This window comes from Crocuta crocuta, unplaced genomic scaffold (assembly GCF_008692635.1).
Source record: "Crocuta crocuta isolate KB4526 unplaced genomic scaffold, BGI_CrCroc_1.0 scaffold971, whole genome shotgun sequence".
Taxonomy (NCBI): Eukaryota; Metazoa; Chordata; class Mammalia; order Carnivora; family Hyaenidae; genus Crocuta; species Crocuta crocuta.
In genome coordinates this window covers 201272-224187 of record NW_027527401.1, presented here as the reverse complement: position 1 = coordinate 224187, position 22916 = coordinate 201272, and the positions used below count along the sequence as shown (strand labels likewise).

General features: G+C 58.7%; 1 protein-coding gene across 7 annotated transcripts in view; it reads right to left on the bottom strand.

Annotated features, from left to right (window-relative positions):
* The window catches only part of SEC16A (SEC16 homolog A, endoplasmic reticulum export factor), a 31251-nt gene extending 11344 nt beyond the window's left edge, over positions 1-19907 (bottom strand). For 2 of the 7 annotated variants that reach the window (XM_077752893.1, XM_077752933.1), the window contains exons 1-15: positions 19384-19539; positions 12364-16012; positions 10493-10632; positions 7707-7804; positions 5912-6038; positions 5236-5407; positions 4986-5151; positions 3952-4094; positions 3367-3428; positions 3123-3261; positions 2498-2743; positions 1394-1491; positions 676-757; positions 345-462; positions 109-220 (exon numbers count right to left, since the gene is read on the bottom strand). In XM_077752893.1, coding sequence (XP_077609019.1) covers positions 109-220; positions 345-462; positions 676-757; positions 1394-1491; positions 2498-2743; positions 3123-3261; positions 3367-3428; positions 3952-4094; positions 4986-5151; positions 5236-5407; positions 5912-6038; positions 7707-7804; positions 10493-10632; positions 12364-15948 — 5288 coding nt within the window. In that variant the 5' untranslated portion in view covers positions 15949-16012; positions 19384-19539. Of the gene's footprint in view, positions 1-108; positions 221-344; positions 463-675; positions 758-1393; positions 1492-2497; positions 2744-3122; positions 3262-3366; positions 3429-3951; positions 4095-4985; positions 5152-5235; positions 5408-5911; positions 6039-7706; positions 7805-10492; positions 10633-12363; positions 16013-18983; positions 19168-19383; positions 19540-19826 lie in introns of those variants that run through there. The other 5 variants (XM_077752937.1, XM_077752904.1, XM_077752925.1 and 2 more) reach the window with 5 other exon arrangements.
* Positions 19908-22916: the final 3009 nt, after the last annotated feature.

Here is a 22916-nt window from a genome sequence, read left to right as displayed (position 1 = left end):
GGGGGGGGGGGGGGGGGGGGGGGCTGCCCGGGTCGCCTGCCGTTTTGGGAGAGCTGAAGAAGGGGTGCTTTCTTTCTAAAGGAAAACAGATACCGCCAAGTTCCTCACCTGTGATTCGATCCAATTAAAACAAGTTTTGCGGTTTTCTTTGTATAAACCCCTAATCCGACCTGGGCCATGAGGTAGCAGAAGTGCGCGGCATCTAAGAGACCTTTTGAAGCTGAGGAAACAAGAAGCAGGCCACAGTCAGTGACCCCGAGTCCTCCCAGAAATGCCGGCAGCGGCTTCCACACATGGGCGTCCTGTGCTCTCCCACCTCCCACCTGTGCCCGCACCTGACCTACCTAGAGTGTCGCCCATGGTGGTCATCGCCCGGGACTCCACATCCACGTTGCTGCTTAGGTTGGACAAGATCATAGCAAGATGCGGCCTCCAATCTCCCCACTTCTCGTCTCCACAACACTAAGGTCAGAAAAGCGCAAAACAGAATAAACCCTTCTCCTCAGAGGAGAGTGGCGTTTTCATCTTGTACTGGGTGAGCTCAAAGAGCACAAGGAGGAGGAAGAAGGACCGAGAGGGGACTGCAGGCCTCGCAGCCTGTGACGCGGTCTGCCAGAGGAGCGAGCCCGGACAGACAGCTGGGCCGCGGCGCCGCGCGAGCCACTGAACACTAACCGTGGATGCAGCGGGCATCCGGCCCGACATCAGCTGGTACACGGTCTGCAAGGGGTCATTGATTGGAAGACTGTTGGCGAACCTAGGCAGACAGAAAGTCAGCGAGACCTGAACTGGCCCCGTTTAAAAGACACACAAAACCAAGTCTGGTCTCGGCCCTTTAATGACACTTAACCCGGGCAAAGTTCACAGGTCCCGGTATCTCAATTAAGGAGCTAAGAAAGCACGGGGGGCCCGGGGGGGCTCAGTCGGTGAAGCGTCCGACTTCGGCTCGGGTCATGATCTCACGGTTCATGGGTTCGAGCCCCGCGTCGGGCTCTGTGCTGACAGCTCGGAGCCTGGAGCTGCTTCAGAGTCTGTGTCTCCCTGTCTCTCTGACCCTCCCCTGCTCACGCTCGCTCTCTCTCGCAAATAAATAAAACATTAAAAAAATTCTTTTTAAAAAAGGAGCTAAAAAAGCAAAGCCCAAGAAAACCAGTGGTTTTACAGAGTGTACACAGACTGCACGACCGACCAAACGTCTAGCCCTCCCTTCGCAACGCCACCCCAGGAGGAGGGCCAAACAAGGACGGGCCAGCGGCGCCGCGCAGGGCAGACCCCCGCTCCTCGCCTGCCGGGGCACACGTGACACGTCACTGTGCTTCCCAGGGCTGAGCAGGCAGCACGACCGGGCCAGCCGGCAGTGCCCAGAACCAGGCTACACGGCAAGATTCTCTACCTGGTCATGACCCGGGCGTGTGTCCGGTTGTCCATCTTACTGGCCAGTAAAAGAGCGTGTCCCCATAAGGCGTTTTTCATCGCAGACTCCAAGGCGTCCTGCAAGACATTTTGTGGTTACGTGAGCCACCAGAACGATCTCCCCGACACAAGCAGGCAGACGCAGCAGCCCGTGTCGCCAGGCACCGCCGCGGGCACTCCAAGGAATGCGGGAGTCAAAGCTCTGCCCGCGCACACTCCCGGTTCAGAAACGAAGTCCACCTGTCACACGCGCCCTAGCTGCAAAGTCCCTGGGGTAATAGGTTTGCGACCACACGCAGTGCTTGGTTATCTACTAGCAACGTAAAGAACACGCACGCCGATCAGAACCAGGGTGACCGAGAAGCGGTACCGCCACCTCCAAACTATCACTTCCACCGTGGGACGTGCCCCAGGGATCGCACTCCCCATTCAGGCTACGCGAGGCCTCCACGACCATCACCTCGACGCGCACAGAGCTTTCCTAAGGCAGCCTTCCCTCTACCCAAAACCACCCGGGGCAGGGCTCAGAGGACACCTCCGGGGACATGGGTGGTACAGGTAAACAGTAGGCACACCTGACAGATTTTATAATCTCAACCAGTCAGAAGATGTCCACGGAAAGACCGTTTATCAAACATGAGCTTTCTGAGTTTGTCGAGACACTGGAACAGCACGAACCTCGGGCTGGGCAGACCTGCCCCCAGGGCCCACACGCGGCCCCTTGGGCTCACCCGGGGCCTTCCCCGCAGTCGGCCCGGCCCCGGCGAGCAGCCCCACCTGGCTCCTGCCTTGCTGGGGAGGACACTGTCGCTTCCGTCTCGTGCTCGCTTGGCCCCGAGACCTGCACACCGCGGGGGCAGGGCCCGAGCACAGGAAATTCATCTATTTGCCAAACAAGTAAAACCTGCACTCGCACATCTCCGACGCTGCCGACGCTTGGAAGAAAATCTTCACTGACGCGAGAGGACGCATCAACGCCACACAAACGACATCCCAGATGCCGAGTCCTGGTTAGGACGCCGGCGCTCCCGGCAGGGGCCTGCACCCCCGCGCTTCCTGCCCCAGCCCCCGCCCCCCCACTCACCTTCTTGCGGCCATAAAGTAGCAGCTCTCGGAACCTCTCCGTCTCCCTGTCGAGAGTGCCGGGGGCGGCTGCATGGCTGTCCACGAGGAACGAGAGCTGGGCCTCCCCGGACTCCTCCTCCTCCACCTGCTCTACCGCCTCAGATGTAAAATCTATCAGGTTGGCTTCGTTGGGCGACTTCCCAGGAAGCCAGGCCGTTCGGTGGTCTCGTAACAGAAGTTCCGCGATGTCCGTCCCCACCACGGTCTGCGAGGGCCGGGGGGGGGCGAGAAGGAGAATGGGAGGCTTTACCACAGACAGCCATTCCCGCTCATGGTCGGGCGAGGCCCCGACCAAACACGACTCCTCAGACAAGCACGCTCACGGGCACAAAGCACCGCCGGTGACACAGCCAGGAGCAGGATGGACAGACCGCCTTCCTGCCTGACAGGCTGACAAAGCAGGTGGACCCAAACCTCCCCTTGCCCCAAACCACACGGCCCAAATTCCCCTTCCCCACATCGCTGCTACGACACTCTTCCTGAGCGAGGCCCTGGACGGTGACCCCGCCGACACAGCCTGGCAGAGAAACCCCGCCCAGCTCCTCAGGGGTGCGGGGGGCCGGAGGGGGCAGGGAGACACTCACCCCGTTCTGCCTGCACAAGAGAACAATGAAATTCCAAAGGAGACTTGCAGACTCTTTGTCAATTAAATTTTCGTTCTGCAAACATTTTGTAGCTTTGTTCTGTGCAAAATTAATAACATCCACTTTATGGGTGTCATCTCTGAAAAAAGAACACACACTCAATGAACAGCAACAAGTGCACCGTGAGGCCGAGCACAGCAGCTGCCTCTGGACAGATGCGGAGGGCACTCCGACGGGGACATACTTGCCGAGCGGTCCCGGGAATGAGCGCATCTCCTCCTGGTCCGGTGTGTGTTGCAGCAGGGTCTGCGGGGGGGGGGGCACAGAGAGAGAGAGAGCAGCTCAGGGGCCGCGGCTGCGGCTGCCTGGGCCTGGGAGGTTGTCAACGCCACCCAGAGGGCTGCTGCCCCTCTGTCACAGAGCACAGGCAAGTTTGGTTTACAACAGGGACTTTCCAATTCTAAGGAGTGGGAACCATGCCTCCCCTCTAACCCCGAAGCAGGGTCCTAACACGTGCACAGAAAAGAGGCCTGCAGGGCCCACCTGCCCCCCAGCCTCCTGCACCCGGGCGCCCTCCCCAGTGACCCACATCCACCGATAAGGTGATACGAGCAGGGGCCTCCCCGCTGAACCAGAAATGTGAATAAAGACGGAAAACGAATGCGCAAGAAAACCAAGTCTAACGTGGCCCCACTGCTGAGGATCAAAATGCTGTCGTCTGAATCAGCCGTGACCCAGCGCGACAGGAACATCTAGGGACCAAAGACCCCGGTGACAGACACTTTGCAAAGGCAGCCCCGCGAGGCGGAATCCCTACCCACGGAATTACCTCCATGCTGTGGACCTCGACCAGCGCAGGCTGTCCTTCTGAAGGCAGGTTTGGAGTCACTCTAATGAGCTGACCCCCGGGACCAAACCTGGCACAGACATGTGGTACCGAGAATTTCTCAGGAGAAGTTGGTCTCGATGGAGCTACATGTAAATGAAGTGAACACCAAACAGCTCGTCAGTCTACAATGCTTCCCAACTAGGTCAACGGTACGGACTTCGAGGCGCCCACACAGCCGCGGCCACAGGTTAGACCGGCCGTGGCGACCTGGCTGCCCATGGGAATGTGGCGACGGTTCAACGTCCCCCAGTAAAGAGAGCTCAGGTGTGTGTCAGAGAACATTTCAATCGTTAAACATGACAGCGACCCTCTTCTGAAAACAAAACTCCTTTAAAAACAGCCGCGTGCATGGAGCACGGGTCCCTCGGAAGCAGCATCCGGGCTTCTGGCTGCTCAGGCACCCCCAGAGCCTCCGTGGCCCCCCAGCTCTCCTTCACACGCCGGCTCCTGACGGCGAGCAGCGCGGGGACGTACGAGGGGACGAGGAAGGAGGTCTCAGAGGAGCGTCACCCTGTAGGCTCCAACACCTACCTCTGCGCTTCTCCAGAGAAGAGCAGTTGACCCAACACCTCAGAGAGGAGTCGAGACTGTGGCACAGGTGACCAGTCCATGCGGGTTTTCAAGGGGAGTTAGGAGTTTCTGCACAAACTGCTCACCCAAACGGCTGGCACTGGGAAGCCGAGGGCAGCCGCGCCCAAGAACCTGGCGGGAGCCTGGTCTCCGCGCCACACCGACGTGGGTGCCACAGACAGGCTGGGCTGCTCAGGTCTGAGCCTGAGGGATGTCAACAGCCCCTGTGACAGCTCTGTGACTCAAAGCAGTCCCTACTCTGCAGAGACCACCAGGCCAGACCGCTGCCAGTGCCTTCAGGGCCGAAATTCACTCCCTCTTTCGTCCCAGGCTGAGACCCCCCAGCGGTGTGACCGGATGTCCCCATTCAGCCGGGAGCGCCGGGGCCCCGAGTGCACACACACCTTGCTCCGTGGTGGCCCAACCGGCTTCGGCAGCATAGCCGTACTCCGCGAAGCCCTGGGCGCTGCCAAAATTGTTGTCGTAGGCATAATCGCCAGGCAAAGAGTCCGGGGGAGGCGGGGCCTCGTAGGAAGCAGCAGTCACGCCGTGATTTCTGTAAATCTGACTCTGAGGAAAGAGCGCACAGGACCCGTCAGCCCCCGGGAGCCCGGGAGACTCAGACACACGGGCGGACACGGGCAGGGAGCCCACCTGGCGCGAGCGGGAACTGAGGCTGCTGCGCAGACTCTGTGCCGAACGCTCGCTGTGCACGCTGCGTCTGTCCGCCTCTTCCCCGTAAGGGTCCCTGTGGGGCTCGGGGTCGTCATCAAAACTACCAGTGAAGCGAGGGTCGTACCTCCAGGGGTCATCATACCTCTCAGGCCTGGAGGAAGCAGGGGCAGAGGCGAGGAGAGGGGAGTGTGGGAGGGGACTCCGGACAATGGCCCTCTGCTACGTGGCAGTGAGCTCCTGCCATGTCATCACCACCCCGCTGCCAGGTGCCGGGTCACCATCCGGGGTCTTGACCCTCAGACGACCGGTAGGAGCCTACCCTCGGGGGCGTGGCTGCATCCCAGGCCCAAATTCAGACCCCACCTTTGCCTTCAGATTTGGAGAAAGAGGCCCCAAGGGCACCTGTGTGTGGCCACACCTCTCCCGGACCAGGAAGAGGAGGGGCCAGCTCCCAGCACCGCCCCCCGGCCAGTGCCCCCTACCCCCCCCAAACAGCGGAAGCAGGAACTGCCAGGAGGGCCAGTTCATCCTTGTCCTTCAGACAGGGACCCCAATGGCAGCTGCTCACCAGGATCCCAAGCACAAGCGTAGCTTTCTGATAAATGACCGACGTGAGGGCAGAGTTACCCTCCCTGGCAACGTGCATTGTACCAACCTGTCCCCGTAAGTGTAGTTTTCTTTCCTGTACAGATCGTATTCCGCGTCATACCAATACCTCCGGTCACAGGCGCGGGGGTCCCTGAACCTGGGGCCGTAGTGGTACCGGTCCCAGCGGCCTGCATCTGCAAGCGGGGGAGTGACGGCTCAGTACGACAGGAAAGGAAGACGCTCCTCCCGCGGTGGCCAGATACACCCCACCACCCCAGGCCTGAAGGACGCCTCCTGGACCTCAGAGGAACCAAACCTTCCTCCCGATGGCCTTGGAAAGTATTAACCGACAGGTAGAGGGCCCGGGTGCGTCTTACTTGTACTGATAACCCTCACGGTCACTGGGTCTTCTCTCAACACGGGCGATTTAAAAAAATAAAACCTTAAGGAGCATCTTGTTCATAGTCACCACCTTTTAATACTTAATCCCATGACTGTGTGTTTTCCTTCTGTGACTTCCAACATAGCTCAAAGTTTCAAGAAATAATCGAAAACTAAAAGATTACTTAAAAAAAAAAATACATTGGCGCCTGGGTGGCTCAGTCGGTTGAGCGTCCAACCCTTGATTTTGGCTCAAGTCATGATCTCCTGGTTGATGAGATCAAGCCCCACGTGGGGCCCTGCATGNTCAAAGTTTCAAGAAATAATCGAAAACTAAAAGATTACTTAAAAAAAAAAATACATTGGCGCCTGGGTGGCTCAGTCGGTTGAGCGTCCAACCCTTGATTTTGGCTCAAGTCATGATCTCCCAGTTGATGAGATCAAGCCCCACGTGGGGCCCTGCATAGACAGTGTGGAGTCTGCTGGGATTCTCTCTCTCTCTATGCACCTACACACTCATGCTCTTTCTCTCTAAATAAATAAACACTTTTTAAAAAATACATTAACATGGGGCATCTGGGTGGCTCAGTCAGCTAAGCGTCCGACTTAGGCTCAGGTCATGATCTCACAGTTCGTGGGTTTGAGCCCCACGTCGGGCTCTGTGCTGACAGCTCAGAGCCTGGAGCCTGTTTCAGATTCTGTGTCTCCCTCTCTCTCTGACCCTCCCCTGCTCACACTCTACCTCTCTCTCAAAATAGAAAGAAAAACATAAAAAAAATATATTAACACAAAGTAGATGTACCATTTTTGGCAGTTGTGAGCAAAATTTATATCTAAAGCAACACAAATATAAACGGAAAAGGGGCCTGTGGGAAGCGCGACCACCAAGGGGCAGGGGGCCCGGGACCCCCTGCACCTAGAGCACAGGTCGCAGCGGGCAGCAGTGGCTATCAGGACCGCTTGGGGAACATGTAGCGGAGATGCGCACCCTGCCCAATGGGAGAGTGTCGAGACCGGAAGGCAGCTCCGGGCGTGTGCAGTGAGGACATCTGATGTCTGCACCATGCAACCTGGGGGCGGGGGAGGAGACGGCTGCAGGAAGCCATCAGTGTGCCACATGGGGCCAGTGTGACCCAGGAGCTGGTTTCCCACTTTATTCTTTTCGTTAACTTATATAAATGCGCAGGAACAAGGCCGTTCTGGAACTACTCACAACCGCACTTTGTTGGAAAATTATAGGAAACTACTAATACGACAAAGATGTGTTAATGCTATAATCAGACGTAATTTCTAAACAAAAACAGCAATACAATTATTCCCAAGGGCAGCTGATTTGCAACTACTCTGGCTCTAGGACTAAAGAGAGCAACGGGGCGGAGGGCCTCCTAAGGAATGGCCAGAGGGGCTGGCGCGCGCCCGGCTGCACCAGTGGCCTGAAGGCGTGTCCACCAGCGGCTGGCCGTTTAAACTCCTGAACTTACCTCCGTAGTCGTACTGGCCGGAGTAGTAGCCTGCATAGTAGTCACTGTGGCTGCTCCACCCGCTTTTGGAGCTGGAGTAAGCTTCGGGGTAGCTCTGCCTGGAGACACACATGATGCTGTTACGAAATAAGTTTCCCACCTCTGTCTTAGAGTACGTACGAGACGCCAGTCAGCGCGCGTCATCCGGAGCGTCAGGCACTCAGCAAAACGCTTTGTGACAAAATTCTCATGAGAAAATCCAAATCAGTAATAACGATGAGATAAGATTCCCTGCCACACGGCCATAATCCGTCTCCCCAAGTAACTCCTTAAGCAGCACCCATGTGAGACAAAGCGCCTCCCGCCTGCTCCGTGCCACACCCCACACGGCCACGATCAAACGGGCTCCTCGGTTTCCAGTATCGATGCTCAGCAGACGCAGAAAGCACGGAGCTGTCAGAACCAACCTAAAGCCGACTTCAGTGCCCTGTGCGCGGACTGGGTGCCGCGTCCTCTGGATGGGTAGAGGCAGGCGCCCAGGCGTGGGGTTGTGGCTGCCTCGGCCTCTCGCGTCCGCTCCCAAACCTGACCGGCAGGAGGCCTGAAGCAAGTCTGGTGGACGCTGGCCTCAGTGACCCGGCTACGAGTCTGACTCTAGCCGCGGGGAAAGCAGAACTTAGCAAGGTCACGTGTCAGAGCTTCTGGGGCAGGAGACCCTTACGCTGGCTTATCAGCATTTTTGTCTCTTACTGACAAGTTTTAGACAGTATTTGGTTTTTAAAATGTGACTCTTCTTGTGCCCCTTCAGGATTGTCTCCCAGATGAGCCTGGGGGCTTTGGGCGCGGCTCCTGGGACAGACTGCGGCGAAGAGCACCCGCTCTCAGGGTCCAGCTGCAGGAACAAGGTCCCCCCTGGAGGACAGCACTCCAAGCCCCATCCCTGTGCAGAGCGGGGGGCCGCCATGCACACTGCTGGGGGGCTCAGAGCCAGGCACATGCCACCTCCTCACTGCCCTTGCCAACCGAGCCCGTCCACCCATTGGCAGAGACAGTCACAAAAACAAAGGACGTGTTGCCACCTCAAGCGGTTGCTGCAGGTACGTGATCACACCAGGCATGAGAACGACACGCACACGCACTGACATGTGCATGGACACATCTGCAAGTGCGGACACAGATGTACATCCACGACTGCGGACACACACAAGCGCAGACACGCACACACACCAGCAAGCGCGGACACAGATGTACATCCACGACTGCGGACACACCTGCGGACACACACACGCGCAGACACGCACACACACCCACAAGCGCGGACACAGATGTACACCCACGAATGTGGACACACCTGTGGACACAGACACACGCACACACACACACCCGCAAGGGCAGACACAGATGTACACCCACGAATGTGGACACACCTGCGGACACACACACGTGCAGACACGCACATACACCTGCAAGCGCGGACACAGACACGCGCAGACACGCGCACACACCCGCAAGCGCGGACACACGCACGGACACAGATGCACACCCCCAACCACAGCAGGCAGAAAGGCGAGGCGGCACTCCAGAGCTGTCACAGATGAGGGGTGAGGACAGTAAGAGCACAGAAACCCTGCCAGACAGGGGACACAGCCACTGACGTGTGACCCGGCCTTGCTCCTGGCTGGGTGACTTCTCAACAGCACGCAGCCACCTGTGGCCTCTTGGAATGACCTTCCACGTTAACTTTTCAGGTGGCCACGAGGACAGGAACCTGGAATAGCAAGATGCGCCCGGACTGCACCCTCCTCTGCTCTCCCTGGTCCCTTAGGTTCTAGAAAACACCTGCCCGACACTTTCCCTCAATCAGAATACTTCTCTTAACTTCAAACCTTCTCAGGTGCTGCACAGGAACTAACACCTCGGGAACTTCCTCCCATAAAGCCCCTGGAAAGCTGGGCTGTGTGCCGGTCAGCAGTGCACACAGAGAGCAGCCAAACAGACAAAGGCTCAGAGAGACAGAGCCCTGTCTCCAGAGAAGCTTCCAAAGACCCGAAGAACCAGCAATCGGACCCCACGACTCTAGAAAGCAGCAGGCGTACAAAGCCGTCATCGGTGAAGACTTCCTCTATCACGAGCTCAGGAAGCCGTGTGCTCTCGTGCCTACACCTACCCGTCGCTCCCCACCTGACGACGAGCAGGTGCCGTGAAGGGCTGGGAGGCAGCACGCCCTGCTGCTTCAACCCAGCTCTCCCCACATCTCTTAGCGGGAGGCTGGGACCTGCTTCCGTTCCTACTCGGCAGCAGGCATGATGCCAGAGCTTTCAGGATCCCTCATCTGTAATCACGGAGCCGAGTCGCGCTCACTCAGTGGAGGAGGGCAGCGGGACAGACATGTGGGGCCTTCCAGCAGGGAGGGAGTGCCGGGAGAAGGAGGTGGGCGGGGGTCCTGGCCCCGGCCTGCCTGGCCTGACACCCCGCACTGCTGTGGTCAGTAGCAGGGAGAGGCCTGAGCGGGGCAAAGCCACCACAGCCCGAGGGCCCTGAACACCCGGTCAGCAAAATGCCAGAGCTGTGTGTGCGCCTCGGCGGTAGGATGGTCCCCTGGCCCAGGGAGGACCCCACAGAGGGTCTGGCCCGACCCTGTGCTGGCTGACAGCAGGGTGTGGCTGCGAGGGAGGGCTCTGGTCCACCTCAAAGTGCGCCTGTGCTCTGCCCCTGCTCATTAAACACAGGCACAGAAATAACAGGCTCGTATGATGTTTTCAGATCGCTAACTTACTACCACGGCCAGTCACACGAACGTTAATCACCTGGCGGGTGGCCGATCCGAGCAGTGGCTTGCCCGGGAGCTGGGCCGCTCGGGCTCGGGGCAGCGGTAGCTGTCAGCGTAGGCAGGCACGGCGTTGTCGTAGGGCCTGTATCTTGGCTCATACAGGCCGTAGACGTCCTGCTGGAAGAAGGGTTTGTGCAACGTTAGACATCAGAAGAGCCACCCATCAAGCAGCCGGCACGAGCTCTAAACGGCACCGACTATGGCCCTCTGGGAGCACCGGATGTGGGGCTTCCCTCGTGCAAAACAGAAAACCTACAATTTGAAATCCACAGCCACAGACAGGCAGCAGGATCTTCCTAAAAGGGACGGCCCTGGTCCTGCTCAGGAGAGGGTCACCATGTCAGCGGGCGGCCCCCAAGGGGCCATGGAGGCCCTACGACTCCCCAGGTTTGTGTCCTGTTTCTGACCCCATGTCAGGTAAGCAAAATCTCCAGGGTTCCACCTGCATGGGCCCTGCAGCTACGGGCAGCCTCAAAGAGAGACCACACTCTATCCCTACAAGGCTTTCAGCCCATTCAGGCTGATGACTGGCCACAGGCTGATGACCAGATGCCTGGTCTCCAAGGAGGTGCCACATGTGCACCTGAAGCAGCCCTCTGGTCTGCGAGCCTGACTCTCCGCCATCACCTGGCCGAAGGGGAGCAATCACGTCACACGGACTTATTCCCGACCACCGCCAGAGACTGCGGCAGCAAGACGGAAGGGCGGAAGGAAGTGGACTCCCGCAGGAGTGAGGCTGGGCTCTGGCTGGAGTTTCCTGGATGCACGTGTCACTGCTGCACAAAGAACCCAAAGCAGGCACACTGCTCCCCTCGTGCTCTGCCAGCCCTTCCCGGGCACCGGATGGACCTGAAATCCATTTCCATGTATGGAAACAGGAGTCCTTGCGGCTCCTTCCAGAACCTAGAATTCGCTAATCTCAGCGGTTAGATGCGCCCTTTTCACGCAATCCCAAAGCTGCTCACAGTCTGCGAAGGAGACACAGGCTTCCTACCGGTGGGGGCTGCTGCCTGACCAGGCCCCAACCAGCCCTACGCCCCCAAGCTGCCTCTGAGAAGCTCCCAGGATGGCCACCTGCCCCCGCCACTGTAGGAGTGTGCTTTCCAAACTTCTAATCTACACTCCTTTGACCTCTGACACTCTGCTGACCTTGAGTGATGCTGGGCTGGGACTAGAGTTGAGGAGAAGCAGATCATGATCCAATGCGTGCACTTGAACCCCATGTCAAAATGCCAGAGAACTGGATGAAACCCAACTCAACTTGCGTCACCGTGAACAGCAAGTGCTCTGTGTGGCAACACGGCCCCGACCCACTGCTGAGACCGACACGCGCGCAAGTTTACCAGATCTCCTCTCCCTTGACCGTTTCGTTTGGATTATGTTCTGATTGTACCTTTTCTCCCTAAATGTTTCTATTCTCCAGGAGGGCTTTAAAACACTACACTTTCCTCTTGTTAGGTAGGTTTTTCAGGTCAAAACCACACCGAAGCTTCAAGAAGCCATCCCAATTTCCCAAAGCATGCAGCTCAGAACTCAGGTCCTGTAGACAGCCCACTGGAGGGGCAGGACACAGAGGGCTCCTTGGCCACATAAGCTGGGGCAGGGCACGTTAAAAATTAATCAGGTATTCTACACCATTCAACACACGAGTGCGCAGTGTGAACCTGAAGAGATGGGCCGTGCCCAGCAGAGCAGGCTCTGGGAGCAGGGCTCTTTCCTCAAGCAGCGGTGCGCAGAAGCGGCCCTCTGCACGACGGTGGGACTCCAAGCCCCTTCTGAATTAAGCAACAACTCGGGAGAAAGGGACCACCAGTCACAGGATTCGACAGTGCAAGAGCCTGACCATACCTGGTAATAGAGAGAGGCTGTGCCAGGATCTGGCGGGTACGGAGAGGGGTACTGCGACTGGTAGCCATCGTACAGGGGTCTATAATAGTAGTAAGATGCCAAGTCTGGGGGCGGAGGCTGCAGCCACTGCTGGTCTGACCGCGCGGCGGCCTGGCTCGAACTGGTGGACACGACGGACGCACTGGAGGACCGAGGCGGCCGAGGCAGTGGCTGATGACCCGTGTCGGCTGGAGCTGGACTTGCAGGCGGCGGGACCGAGTTTGGGGGCTGGCCCTGCACTGGCGGACTTCCTGGGTTGGAAGGTTCTGAAAATGTTGCTCTGGGCCCTCGCTGAGGGGACGGTGAGGGCTCCTGCTGAGCTCTCTCTAGGCCACGCTGGTCCTGAGCATCTTTTGTCACCTGTTGGTAGAAAGGGTCTGGGTTATGTGCCCCCGGCCCGGGCTGTCTAGGATTGGTGATGGTTTGCTGACAAGCTGGGCTGTCAGAACGGGACGGGCTATACATCCTTAGAGGGTTTTCCAAAGTCCTATTGAGTGTGAAGTCTAGGGCACCAGAAGTTTCTTCCCGATTACTGGAGGGATCTGCTTTATTACCAGCAGGTACCGAGGTAGCGTTTGCAGGTGGCACTAACATCACGCCTGTGTTTCCAGCAGGGTTACTAACCAACTCGGGAAGAATGTTCTCTGCGTTATGAATCTTTTGGCTTTCTGGAAGTAAGTTCTTTGGAACTGGATGAGGTGGTGGCTGAACCAGCAAATTAGCAGGTGGATTAGAAACGGTTTCTGAAGTGCCAGGAACCTGTGGAAAGCTGCTGTGCGGGAGACTCTTGGGCAGAGGCGAGCGGGTGAGAGCACCAGCCGGGACCCCCGACACGGGAGCGCTTTCTCCAGAGTCCCCGCCGACAGTCCGGCTACCTGCCATCGGTCTATCCCCCACCAAAGCATCTCTCCAGGGCGGATTCTTCTCACTAGGACTCGATAAGGACACAGAAAAATTAATGGGCTGAGCCAAGTTATAGCTTTGATCAGGCTGGGCGATCAAGACCGGCTGATTCTGCAAAGACTCAGTGGGCGGCGAGGACAAGAGGCTGGCGTAGCCGGAGCTCGCTGCCGACGGAAGGGCCTCCTCTTCTCCCATTTTGGGAGGGTTTTCGAGGTTCTCGGAAGCACCGATGCCCTCCCTGCTCCGCAGGGGGAGGCCAGGGCCTGGCTGCCGGGACTGCTGACCAGAAACCCCCTCGTCAGGAGGCTGAATCACCTCGGAGGGCTGAGGCCTCACGGGCGCATGCAGCGCAGGGGCGGCTGGGGCCAGGAGCACGCTGCCTCCGAAATCTGGGAGCTCATTCTGTGCCCACAAGGTCGTTACTGGGCTCTCGCACTTCACAGCTCCCTGGGCCCTGGCAAAAGGCCTTTTCTCAGCCGCCAGAAGCACGGTTTCCGAGGGCAGCCCCCCCGCGTGCCCAAGCTCGTGGTCGGCCTCCAGGGGTCCGGTCAAGGGCAGGGAACCGGCCGGGAGTGTGCACAGGGTCTCCAAGTTGTCTGGGGGCTGCTCCAGGTTGCCAGGGCAGGTGTCTGGCGGCACAGCAACAGGCCTGGGCTTCTTCTGGTGGGCTCCGGCCCCCCTCACCTCCCCCACCACCTTGGCTCGATCGGCCTCAACAGGTTTTACTCCAATGAAGTGGGATTTCACCGGCTCAAAAGAACTATTTGCACTTGTCTGGAATATTCCAGTGGGTTTGGGGGGGCTTGGGGTCGAGGGCTGGGACAGGCTGCAGCGGTGACTCTGGCTCCCGGCGGTCTCGTTGATCTCGCCTCCTATGGGAGAAGAATCAATCTGCTTGAAAAAGCTCCCCGAAGACTCATCTTCAGGTTTTCCAACTTCCTGCTGAATGAAAGTGCCCACCAGGTCTTGAGGCCTGGCTGCACTCGAAAGATTCCTGTGGCTCTTGCTGCTGTAACCGGATGACACGCTATCGGATCTCACAGGGTGTGGCGTTGAATCCGGGGCCTCGAGATTTGGGCCCCCGCCTCCAGCGTGGGCCACACCACCGAGCCTGGGGATGGCTGGCCCAGGAAGGGGACCGTATCTGAGCTGATCGCCTGGGGCGGAAGGGTCCAAACTTAGGGGCTCGCTTGGCAAAACTTCCTGATTCTGAATGAACTCTAAGTCCTCGACGTTCTCATACTGTGAGCTGCCGGCAGCGTGAGCCCCTGTGCCTGCCGCACCGCCCCATGCAGCGACAGCAGCGCTCACTGTGGCTGGTCTATCAGGCTGGACGCCTGCAGACTGAGAGAAATAAGGCTGCGGGTGTCCTCCCTGCTGCGTGGCCTCGTTGTTGGAACCTCTGGGAAAGGCGTGGTAAATGCCACCCACTCCCACACGTGCGGAAGCGTGACCAAGTCCAGGGCTGGGGGAGGAGCCATCTAAGTCAGACCGACCAGCAAAGCTTGTTTTCTCAGATGAAAGGTTCTCCTCGTTTTCCGCCTCCCCGCCATGGAAGAACATGGAGAGAGCCCCCGAGTCCACTTCCGGCAGGACCTGGCTGGTGTCGGCCCCTGAGGGGTAGTGCAAATGGCTTTCTGGGATATTTCCCTGAGCGAGGGGATTAACGAGAGCAAGGTCTGGCAACTGCTCTTTATTCACTCCTGGATGTGGCCTGAGCTCCTGGCTTGCCCGAGTACTCCCAGCTCTAGAATTTTGCCTGAACGCATTTTCAGGATCAAAGTTACTTGTTGACTGGCTTCCGCTCTGCAGGTAGGCTGCCTCGTTGCTGCTTCCGTCACCAGCCAAGGGACCTGGCAAAGACACCGATGGGGTGAGTTGCTCGTGGCCAGGACCGTGATGCAGGCTGGATGGAGCAGGGTAGGGGGGACCACCGGACGTGTGGGGCACCGCGTTCTGAACAGGTCCTTCTGGGCGGGGCCAATAACGTTGACCTGGGGTCTGTGGGCCTCCCTGCCCCGCCCCCCACTGGCCTGGCATCTGCTGACGAGGCTGAGGGAAGAAAGGGGCTGGCGCCCGTGACGCAGCGCTGTCGTGTGGGTTCTGCCGACTCAGGGGTCTCTCGGGCCCAAGCATGGCCGCGTGCGGGTGGCCCCCGTGAGAACCGTCGGCACCAGCTCCCGGAATGTGAGGATACGGCAGAGCCTGCACTTCGGGTTCTGCGCCGGGAGCAAGCTCGGCGCTCCTGTTCAGCTCGGGCTCTGGCGGCGCTGAAGGTGTCGACATACTGGAAAATAGAGTGGCGTCCGCTGTGGGCCGTGACCCAGGTCCCTGGGAGGTATCCCCAGCATTCGTGTGGGGCGCAGGCAGACCAGGGCGCTGGAGGAGCGCTGGCGGGGCCGGGCCCTGCAGAACGGGCACGCTGCTTTTGGACGCACTGCCCAACGGTGTACTTTGTAGCGCCTGTCTACTGAAAGCAAACGGATCCGTCACCGGCTGCAACGGGCAAGTTATCGGGGTCACTGGTGCATTGCTGTTTGCCTGTCTCCTGTACGATCTGTTGGAACAGAACAAGCTCTGAGGACTCCCGGCTGGAGGTGGCCCGACCACGCCTGACGGGGCTGCCTGGGGTGGCGGCTGCATGATGGGTCTTTTGCACGACTAGATGCCGCTGGCAGAAAGCAGCAGAATATAGGTGTTCCTTAATCTAAACAGAGAAAGAAAAAGAAGCGATTAGCATAAAATCCATACATTCAAACTCCCAGTTGGAATTAGGAGAGCTAAGAAAACAGAGGAAGGCCGGAAACAACCTGGGGGTCTGCACCCGGCTGCTCCCACCCCCCGCTCACCCCCAGAACTGCACCCCGGAGGGGCCGCGGCCGGGGAGTGCAGGTGAGCGCAGAGGCAGGGCCGTGGCCAAACTGGGATGCAAACGCCGGCCGTGCCCTGAGCTCACCGACTGACTTCAGACAAGTCCCTGCCTTCCCTGGGGTTCAATTTCATCGCCCGGCTAAGCACCCCCGTGGAACGCTTGATGCCTCCGTGATGCCCTCACCGCAGGCAGAGATGAAGGAAGCAAACCTAACTGCTGGTCTGATTTACCACCAGGTACACGGACATCTTCCTGTAAGTCATCAGCAGATGCAGAAAGAGCCAACTCCCCTATCAAGATGGCACTGTCATACTTTTCACACAGGTTAATATGAAATCTTGAAATGAAAATGAAAGTTTAAAACGTGCACTTCCATTTTAATGAAAAAGCGTTCTAAAGCACTAAGTGATACAAGCTACAGACTCTGAAATATATAAAAACACCTCTTATGCCACCGTGCGGAATGTCTCATTTTCTGCGCTGTGCCTGGTTGACACCGTGAGCAGAACAAGTCGCCTCTGACTGCGAGGGCTGTAAGAAGGGAGTCCGGATTGAAAGCCCCAATTAAAGCTGAAGCAGCTTTAAAACTGACTGACTTGGTTCAAACATTTTCAATCATAGAGTCCCAACAAACCTTTTACAGAAAACAAAACAGTCTTTAGAGTGTTTTGTGGTCGCAAGTACTGGTGGCAGCTTTTGTTTTTTATTAAATACACCAAACATAATCCTGAACAGTTAAACTGCAGTTTTAAGACCAAAACCCAAGTACCGTCTCTTTACCGTCTTTTTCTGTGTACGAGTCCTCGCCCTAGTGCCACATGCACAGACAGACAGATGAAGTTTAACCGATGCGAGAGAAAAGTAAACACCAGAGGGAGAAATGGGAGAAGGACTCCAGAGTTTAACCCACACGTTTCTGCAGCCGCACAGCACTTTTGCTCTTGGAAATCTTTCTGAGAGTCCATAAAAAAAAATTTGTGAATGTATTTTAAGTAAAGCTACTTACAGCGAAGGCTCCCCCCACTCTCTGGAAACGAGCCCAATGACTCTATCAGCCCACTACCACCACGGCTCGCCCGTGTCTGTCCTAGGCCACCAGGGAAGCCCTTCGCACTGACAAGCACCCCAAAACTCACTTCAATTTAATGGACTGTACTGGGGACAGCACTGGAGGCTTCGTCTGGTTCTAAGCTGTCATTTTAGAAGAAAGAATATGTGCAGCTCAGGTTTACGAGGACTGAGTGCACAACAAGCACGACCTCTTCCTCTTCTCTGTGGACAGAGGCGCCCAGCATGTCTTCCAAAACACCACTTCCTCCTTGCCAGGCTCCAGTAGGAGACCTCAACCACTCTAAGCATCTGGAAAACAGAAGCACCAAAGAGCAGAGGCCCAGAGCATCACATGGCAGGGGCGTGGCTGTGAGAGCAGGGCCCCGGGCACGCCTCCTCTCCTCCTGCCACCCAGCCTCTTCACCTGTAAAGTGAGAGTCTGAGGCTCCTCTCGGCTCTGTGTCACAAAGTCCTGCTCACGGTGGGTTCTGGGATGCCCCACACAGAAATGCCATCAAAAGGCCAATGACATACTTATGTCAATGTTCTCTTGCAAGAAACTTTCTCAGCTCCTGAAGGAAGAATCATTTCACAGGCAAACACTATCGCTTCCTTATAAAACAAAATCTCCCCCACCGCCACCTGAGAGCGTTTTAACATTATGCCAATCTCACCTGAAACGATCCTGAACGTGAACATTATCCTCTGATCTTTCTTCTCTATTCACGAACGGACATACCGCCTATCATTTCTCTGCTGACGCCAGTGACTTCATCCCAGCCCCTAAGTCCTTCTACACCAAGGCATCTGACTCTGAAAAGACACTGGCTGCTTTCCTTAAACACACGTTACTCATGAACCTGGCCCTGCCACGAGACCACCTAGTTCCTACGCGAAACACTTAGGCACAACCGATCTTTGATCTTCGATCCAAACTCCTGGCTAAGGAATGGAGATGCTCAGGGCCCGTTCGGAGCTGCCGCCGCCAACTGTACAGTGTGGACCAGCAGGAGTGCCAGGGAGCCGGAGTCCCCCCTTTGCCATGACGTCCCTCTCGGAGACTGGGAGCCTCAAGTCCCCGTCAAGACTACGGGGCACTCGACACAAAGACACCGCAAACTCCAACTTTTCTAAGTACAGCCCCCAACACCTCTAGACGTTAACATGAAGGGGGGTCTAAACACCGCTAAGAATGGCGAAGATCCGGGGGACACACGGACGGTCAGGGAAGAATCATTAAAACATACACACTGCCCTGAAGGTTCAGTACAATTTCCAGACTTACTGGTGTTCAGGGTAAACAAACCGCAGAACAAGAAAGCACTCTTCTGCCTCCTGCCTCACCTTTGCTAACAGAACACCAGCCGGAACCCTAAGAAATGNGGAAACTCGCCCAAGTATTGCTCTGGGAACAACCGTGTGTGACTCAGCTTGCCCCCTGCCCTCCCCGGTCACCATCTGCATTGAATGTACTCAAAATCTGGCCTTAAGCAGCCCAGGCCCCGTCTCCACACTGCGCACAACTTCTGAGGTGAAGCAGCAAGACCGATTTTAAATGGCTGTGATGCGCCCAGACGCTCTATACAATCCTTTCGCCACAAAAACTCTACTAATTTCATCACATGGTCCCGTGACCCCTCACGTAAAACACTGGTGCAGCGTCTCGGTCACTTGGCCACGAAATGCAAATCTGTCTCATCACCAGCTTGGCTCAGGAAAAACCGCCCAACCAGTGAGGACAAAACAACTTCCGAACCTTCGAGGCAAAGGACACGCAAAACTGTTGAAGAAATTTCCCAAATGTCTGCATTCCTTGAAAGTGGCGGTCTGGTCTATCTTCACCATTCCAACGCAACCTTCCCTCCATCGAGGCCGGCAGGGCGAAGACAAGTGTCAACACGGCGGAGCCCGACAGGCACTTGCCACACAGCCGGCCATACCTGCGGGGTCCACGTCAGTCTGACCAGGCGGCCGACAAAGGTGCAGAAGGCGGCAGGAGGGTCGCTCGCCCGGCCACCCCTGACCCACCCCGGCCTTGCAGGTCCCTGCCCGCCCCCGAGGACCCTGCCCGACCGCTGGCGGCACCCGGAGACGCGCCGTCCGCTCAGGGCTGGGCCCGGCCCGGCCCCTTCCCTCCGCCCGACCCCGGCGCTCACCGGCGCGCCACAGGGCGGCCGAGGCCCGCACCGGTTCCGGTTCCTGCCCGGCCCCTCAGCGACCCCTGGGCCAACCCCTCAGGAGCCACCGGCGGAAGCCGGCCGGGCTGCGGCGACAAGCGCAGACACGACAGCCGCAGCAGCCATCTTGGCACATCCGGCTCCGGCCGCCGCGCAGCCGACGTGTCCGACCCCGACGTCAGGGCGCGCCACGCCTGCCCACCACGCCCATCGGCCCCGCCCACCCCAGCTGCTCCCGTGACGCGGCGCCGCGTACGTTAGCCCGGCCCCCCTCCGGCGTTTGGTCCTTCGCCGGCCATCTATTGGTCCGCCCCGTTGGCCCCGCCCCTCGCCCGCGACCAATCTTTCACCGCTCATCCCTCCGTTCCGCCCCCTTGGCCTCGCCCTCTACCCCGCCCCCCTGCGACCCGCCCTTCGCCCACCTGCCGTGTGGGGCGCGCGGGGTACTGCTCGGAGACGTCGCCCTGATTATGCCAGCTCTTTCTCCCAGTCTTTTCTCGTCCTAGGCTGTGAGGAGAGTAAGCGTTTCTTAGTCATACCCAAGTGAAGAGCCAGTCCTGAGCGACCGAGGCCAGCAGGAGCACCCACGGACCCGAGCGGAGCCCTGGCGCGGGCGCGACCCTCCCGTTTGGCCGTTGGACTTCCTCCAAGGCGCGGAGACGGGCGTGAGGAAGCTGCGCATGCGCCGGGCGCCGCGGCGGGCTACGCGTGCGCACCGCCCGGCGGCTCCGGTTGCCTGGTTACGGCCGCTCGCGGCTCCGGGTTCCAGTTCTGCCCGCGAAGTTCGTTTCCGTCCACGCGCCGCGCTCGAAAAGCCGTGCCCGTCTGCCCCGCGCAGAGCCCCGGAAGGGCCCGCAGGCTCCCGTCGAGGCCCCCTGCCTGCCCGGCCCCCGGCCGCAGCCACGCCACCCCGGCCCCGGGCTCGCGCCGTCTGCTCCTCTCCCTGCCGCGCCCTGGTCCCTGGAGGCCTGGCGCCCTCCGCGCCCGGTCTCGTCCCCGACGCCGCGTGGACCGAGGCCAGGGCTCCGTTCGGTGTTCCGCCGCCTTAAGCGGGCATGTGCGTTGAAGGAGCGCCTCCCCCAGGCACCGAGTGTCAGGCTGGGCTGCCCTGCCAGCCGCCTGCTCCGCCCGGAGAATGGCACCATCTGAGCCCTCCCATGGCGGATCTTGGGGACGAGGGGGAGCTGCCGTTTGCATCCTCATTTTCCCAGCGAGAACCCGGAGGTTCAGTAGGTGAGGAAGCAGCCAGCCAGGCCCGGCCCACGCGCCCACACTGCCTGCCAGGGAGAGGGAAAGTCCCCACTCACCCCAGCTCCTTCCAGAGGGCAGGAAGAGTGGCAAGGGTGCCCACCCGCTTGCATCCCCCTGTGGTCGAGCTCCCTGCGGCTGCTGCCACTAGTGCAGCAGCGACTGAGGCGGGCCCTGGGGTCGGAGGACTCCCTGGTCACCCGGGGGACTCAGAAGCCTGGGAAGAAGGAAGGAGCGAGGTTCAGCTATTTGTTTGCTGTGACGTTGGCAGGGAGCAGCCACGCTGTCAGGGCCCCAGCGGGTGCGGGGAGAGTTTCAGTCCATCTGACGTGGCCACTCTGCTAAGCTAACATTTGCCTTGCAGAAATGGAGATCCGATGTCAACACAGAGGAGGTGATGGGACTCAGCCCTGCACCCCACTGCCCTTGATCCACTTCTTCCTACAGGTCACGGTGCTATGCAGTCACTTTGTCCCAACAAATCGCTTCACAGGGAGAGAGATGGCACTGTTGACCTCCTGACGGGGAAAGCAGAGGCAGAGGTGCTAGAGCCCGTCCCCTCTCCATTCCTGCTAAGCCTCTTTGAGTGGAGGCTGTGCGGTTCTTGGCCATTCGTGGCCTGGTGTAGAGGAGAGAGTTCTGGGCCCGCAGTCGGTCCTGGAGGCCGGGGCTCTGAGTCACAGGCCCTCCGCTTCAAGGCCCAGCCTGCTTCCTAGGTGCTGTGTGCCTTTTGTCAGCTTCCTCGACCCCCCTGATCGCCACGTCCTCGGCAACCTGAATCCAGGCGGGGTGAGCACCTGGACAATTTGGGGACCCAAAGGAGGTGCGATTGACGCTTCTGCCAGAGCAGCAGGCATGAACCGGACTGCCCTGGACCTGATTCTGGCTGCGGAACAAGCAGGGGCCCACGCTGTGGGGGCGCCCAGGCCATGACAGCTGGTGCTGTTCCCAAGTGAGCGTCCCTCCCTTCGCCTGCAGTGTCCCTCATTCTCTCCTCCCTCCTCATCCTCCCAGGCTCCCAGAGGCTGGATACACATGCCACCACCTCCCTGAAGCCTCCCCCGCCCCCCATGGGGGCTAGAGTCAGCTGCTCTTTGTGGAGGGCGAGGTTGTTAGTTTCTCCTGCAAAGTGCTGTGCCCAGGGCTGTAGTCACGTGACCCCGAGGACACAGAGCTGCAGACTTGCCAGGACACCAGGAAGAGGCCGTGCCAGAGAGCCAGGCTGTCCTTTCCATCATCACAGCACTCTGTCACGCTGTGTTCTCAGGGTCACCATGGTCAGCCTCTCCCAGTAGCCTGCACGGCCCCGGGAGGATTGGCACCGAGCGCCCGACAGGGGCCGATCTGAGCTGAAATGGGACCTCAGTACACGTTAGAGGCCAGAGTGCCAACAAGGTAGAATAGCCCACGGGCAGCTCCTTATCATCCAAATGATACTAGTTTGGATACACTGAGTTAAATATAGTGTTAAAACTTCTTTAATCTGTTTCCCTTTTTAAAAGTAGCTAGTAGGAAGTTTAAAATTCCCTCCGTGCCTGGCATCTTTCCACTGGACAGCACTGGTCTAGACAGTGAGCACATTGTGGGAGGGGGTCAGGGGTCACTCCCCTCACCCCCGCCCCATGCAGCAACCTGGGGCTGTAGCTTCCTAGATTGTGGAGCTGACACCCAGCCATTTAGGTGATTGTGGAAGGAGCCCTTGGTGGAGGACAGCCTCAGTCTTGGTGTAGGCAGGCGAAGGCTGGTGGCCGTGGCCTTGAACCCCTGCCCCTCGCCCCTCCCGGGCATAAAGTAGCTGCAGGAGGTGTGGTTTGTAAGTGGGTGTTTGTAAGACGGTCCTGCTCCACAGCAGGTGCTCGGCTCAGCCCCCCCGACTCTAGCCCTCGGCCGTGGGCACTGAGGCTGGGGGCGTGGGAGGGGGCTGCTGGACTCAGCCTGGAGACAGCAAGGGGCTGCCTCCGTGAGATGGGCCTGGCTGCACGGTCCGGGCAAAAAGCACATTAGGGCCTCAGAGGTGGAAAGAGCTGGCAGAGACAGCTTCTGGAAGAGTGGGCCGTGCAGCTCAGGAGGTCTGGAGAGGAAGGGGACATCGGCTCCTTCAGGAGACGGCAGGTCTGGGGGCAGAGAGAGCGGGCGTTTGGGCTGGTTCTGTGGCAGCTGTGCGTCAGGCCCCCATGGTGCTGGCGCCTGTCCGTGTGCATCCAAGTCGGCTGGTGGTGTGTGGCCTGGCCTAGCACGGGGGGCGGGGGGGTGCAGGCTCCGTG